This window comes from Primulina eburnea, chromosome 8 (assembly GCF_022965805.1).
Source record: "Primulina eburnea isolate SZY01 chromosome 8, ASM2296580v1, whole genome shotgun sequence".
In the NCBI taxonomy this organism is placed as follows: domain Eukaryota; kingdom Viridiplantae; phylum Streptophyta; class Magnoliopsida; order Lamiales; family Gesneriaceae; genus Primulina; species Primulina eburnea.
The window spans coordinates 39,147,554-39,152,330 of record NC_133108.1 but is presented as its reverse complement, the minus strand read 5'-3'; the positions used below and the strand labels follow the sequence as shown (position 1 = coordinate 39,152,330).

The window sequence follows — 4,777 nt, the reverse complement described above, 5'->3', positions numbered from 1 at the left end:
TTTAGTTACTAGGTAAGCTATTTTAGTTATTGAGCATATTTGTAAGTCAATACATTAAACCCATTTGTAAGTTAATGAGCTTGTCACATTGACCGACCCACAATTGATTATATATTGGTAGATTCCCTAACCCTAGATGAACCCATTTGTTTATAATGTTCTGGATCTGCCCAAATCTCATCATGCCTAGAACACAATTTTCCCTTCAAAATCATGGAAACTCCGGAAGACCGCCACCACAACAGTAATAACATGTGCAATCGCTCTTACCCAGACTACTTCCCCAAACTACCACCCTAGGGCCGCATAGGTTGGCCGACTAACAACTTTTCGGTATGGTAGGCCGGCGCCTGAGGCAAATTTTAGAATGCTGACTCAGTTGCCAAATTTGGCTCAAGAACCAAGAGCATTTGCTGGCGATAAGCTAACTCTATGTAACTTTAGTCACAGCACATCAAACGAATGATCCACAATTTTGTAGGATCCCTCGAGCAAAAGTTCGAAATAACATGGGTTCTAAAATTATTCCACAAAATAATTTTCTAAAAACATTTCCCAAACCGTAACAGAATCCAGAGAAGATGTAATTTTGACAAGATCAAAGTGAAAAGATGAAATTAGCCAGGCAAAGAACATCAGAAACATAACCCAACGATTTATTTCAAATATCAAATATGTACTGCTGAGATAATTAAAATGATCAGCAGATTATAATGTGTATATAGACAATGTAGCCATCTCTCTAGAGAAGTAAAAGATATTTAAAAACTAAAATCATGTGGACTCACACGAGAAATTGAAGTCATAATCTCAGAAGGAGAAGTATTACTGCAGACGTGATTGCGGAGATGGACGAATAGGATCCAAACAACTTTCCTGCTTGAAACTCCTAAAGGATTGAGACAAACACAAAGTGGAAATGTAATCAGAAGGTCCATAGAACAAACAAAACTAGAACAAAAGTAGCAAGCCTTGAATTCAAAATTACACAAGTGACAAACAGGTTTCTACTCAAATAGCAAAATCCATCATTACGGTTGCGCATCAATATGAGAAATGTATGGATTTTACACGAAATGTGTGACCATGTAACATTTTATTGTACAAATATATGTGAAATTCTATCAACTGAATAATAACATGATGTGAACTAAACAATATATCTACAACAAGGCAGCACCAAACTAGAAACCATTTTATTTGCTATACATTATTAAAATTAGTAATTCAATGACTCATCATGAATAAAAATTATTTCTATGCGCATATCACAATAAGTATTGCAAGAATCACACACCACAAAAAAAATTTGACAATATTTTAGGCAAAAAAAAGAGAGAGGTTACAATACCTTAAGGGACGATCGAAACGAAACAGCAGATGAAGATGCAAGTCCAGGAAACCCAATATCATCAGAGATACTCCCATCAGCTTTAAACAGCCCATAGTATTTCTCAGATCCAGCACCAGGTTTAGAATCCTCATTAAATAAGGCAAATATGTACGCTTTCAACATCGTTCTTGGTCTAAGTGGAGTTCCTTTCCTCTTGGCAAGCCTCTTACGTAAGTTATAATTGTAAGTCCGAGCATTGCTTTGTGTAGCAGCTGGTTCGCTTTGATCTCCATGTGAAGCCCAACCAGTCTCCGTAATTATAACTTCCATTTTTTTGAACCCTGCATCCTCTAAAGCAACATAAGCAGCATCAACCTGAGCATCAAGCATGTTGTCATAGTGAAGATTTGTTTTTTCATCGTATATTCCCTTTGTTGCCTGAAATAGAGCATAGTTTATGTCGATCGTATCTGGATTATAAGTATAAGCCAAGAAGGGATAAGCATTTAAACAGAACGGAGAGCCTATCTGAGAGAAAAACTCCAAGAGAGGTTTAATAAACTGTACAATACTCTCTTTAAAAATACACGAAGAGGGAGGATATGAATTCGTAAAAACAGCCTGAGAATGGGCAGTAGAAATCTGAACCACATCATCTATTCCAAGATTCTTAGTGGCATTGTACATATTTTTGACAGCACCTAATAAAGATCCGGAAAGTTCATTATCGTTTCCCAAAACTTCATTCCCAATTGCAATCCCGACAATGTGCGTTTCAGGTAGGAATGCCATAACATTTTCTTTGACCCAGGTTAGAGCATGATCAGCATGAGCACTCATATCTTTCACAAATCCATTTGGGAGTCCTATTACCAACTCAAGCCCAGTACCTTTAAAGGCATTCAGAACACTATGATCAGCATCGTATATTCTGACATTCTTGATTTTTGCAGCTCTAAGCAGCGAAACCACTTGGTCGGGTGAAGGGATGTTGTCTGCCATTCTACCATAGTTTATTCCATAGGTTCCAGTAAATGCCGTTACCGTTAATTTTTCTGAAAGAATAAAGTGATCATAAGAAGTATTGAAGAGCCTGAAAATGACCCTTTAAATGAAAATTGCCCAAATTTTGTATAAGTACATGGTCTTGTGACCAACTAAACAATTTATGCTTACCCCAACACTGGTCTCACTGGAGTTCACGAGACCATATTCAGTTCAACAAAAAACAATCCAATAAACTCATCTCAACAAAAACCTTAACACTTATCATCGCGGTCCAAATAAAAAATACAAGAATAGTGTAAATAAGAGCAGGGGTTTGATTTTTCCATAATCTACACATAAAAATTAGTCATTTTTGAAGGACTACGAGAACCATGAGTATTACATCCCTGCAAGTTTGCGGGCCAATCAACATAAAATTCTTGAAGATACTTGGCACCATATACTTTGCAAACTCATTTTGGGGAAGATTATGTAGTATACAATACACATGTAACCATGTAGCAGTACACGTGAATGCCAGAATACTCGATTTTTGAAATTCAAAACTATAAGCAGAAATTAAAATTCCAGTAGCGTAAAACATAAATTAACCCATCTTTCTTGAAAAAAACGATCCAAAAGAGAAATACAACTCAGAATAAATAGCAATTAACACTAAGATCCCAGAAATCACGCAACCCAACGGAAAAAATACAAAGAGATGCAGAAACAAGTAGTTACCATTAGGCCGAGATAAGAAAATCAAGAACAAAAACGGCAGAATCCTCATCACATCCGCAAATTATCCCAGTTCATTCAATACATAATAATTCTTGTAATTCTCTCTTACGTAGAAATCCCATCACCAACCCTCAAAACCTCTGCCCACATGTCATATATCAAAATATGAAGTAAAGATGCTTATACGCAGAAACGGCTACGATGGTGGCAGTATGGGCGGCGGTCTGAAGGGTGATTGGAGACGGGGTTTTGGCGGACGTCTTCAGAAGCTCATAATTTTCAGTCAAGAATGAACGAAGAAACTTTCAAATTAGTAGTCAATAATGGCGTACGTGTTCCCATGATTCTCTTAAATTTTAAAAAAAAAGTATAATAATGTGTATTATCCTAATCATATTGTAATAATGATAGAAAAGTGGTTTTATAAATAAATAAAGAGAGATTAATTTGTAAAAGATAACGTCTCTAGTGGGACAGTTTCACGAATCTTTATTTGTGAGACTGGTGAACTCTACCGATATTCACAATAAAAAATGATCATTTTTCATGGATTACCCAAATAAGAAAGATATCTCACAAAATACGACTCGTGAGAACGTCTGACACAAGTTTTTGTTTTTTGTTAAAATTACGTAAGTAAGATAAACCATACTTGATAAGCTATGTATCATAAACTCTCTCGAAAATAGTGTTGATATAAGAAATCAAATTTCTAACTATTGACCAAACATTTACATACTCTATCAACTCAAACACTCTTTGATGCATAATTTACTTAAGTTCTAGAACTAGAGCCCGTTTAGAACAAAAATTTCTAAATGTTCATACAAATCAGATTTCTTTTTTTGTAAAACTTTATTTAAAAACATAGAAGTCTTATTGAGTCTCGAAAACTAAGTAATTTTTGCTAGCCCTTATCATTTTTTTAGGTTCATTATGATAAATAACATCATAATTTTATCTAAAAAATGACTTCAATTGTAAAGAGAGAATAATGCCAAGTATAAATGGCTTTACATTTCCTTGCATTCTAAATTTCATTCTACCGATGGGAACTAAAACTTAAATTACTAGTATCTATATTAAACCTCAAAAAAAAACCTAAAAAGAATCCTAAAGTGTTATATTTTAAGTTGACTCGATTCAAACTATTGTAAATCTTGGTAACATAAATTTTTAACTACATTTATCTAACTTTTAAAATATAATATTTAAAAATAATTATATATTACGTAACCAATTAAAATGCATTTATAGTAAAAAAAAAAAATTTATACAATTTCAACGACTTGCGGCCAAATGGTTGTATCTGATCACGATAACCACTCAACTCCATTCCGACAAAGTTTTCTTTTTCATTTTATATTAAAAAATAGTAAAGTATACACGTATTTCTTTTAAAATTATAAATACAATATATTAACTGTACACTTGTTCTTTTTTTTAAAAAAAAGAGTGTACGCGTGTTCTTTTAAATTATAAACACAATATTTTACAATTTTGATAAGTTCTACATTATTTTTGTGAACACAGTTTATATGATATTCATCTCATGGAAATTTTTTTATATGTTTTATCATATTTAATAAATAATTATTATGATATTGATCTCATGAAATGTTTATATGTTTTATCACGTTTAATAAATAATTATTATAACAATATATACAAAGATTAACATAGTAGGTGTGCAAAACATCAAAATTATAAGTTATA

At 33.1% G+C, this 4,777-nt stretch overlaps 1 protein-coding gene across 1 annotated transcript; it reads right to left on the bottom strand.

Moving 5' to 3' along the window:
- Positions 1 to 635: 635 nt before the first annotated feature.
- LOC140839643 (glucan endo-1,3-beta-glucosidase 11-like) lies at positions 636 to 3,382 on the bottom strand. The gene is made up of 3 exons (XM_073206483.1): positions 3,062 to 3,382; positions 1,352 to 2,388; positions 636 to 889 (listed from the first exon to the last, which is right to left on the bottom strand). The coding sequence occupies exons 1-3, from the start codon at positions 3,108 to 3,110 to the stop codon at positions 803 to 805; spliced, it is 1,173 nt and encodes a 390-aa protein (XP_073062584.1). The 5' UTR covers positions 3,111 to 3,382; the 3' UTR covers positions 636 to 802.
- Between the last annotated feature and the right edge of the window lie 1,395 nt (positions 3,383 to 4,777).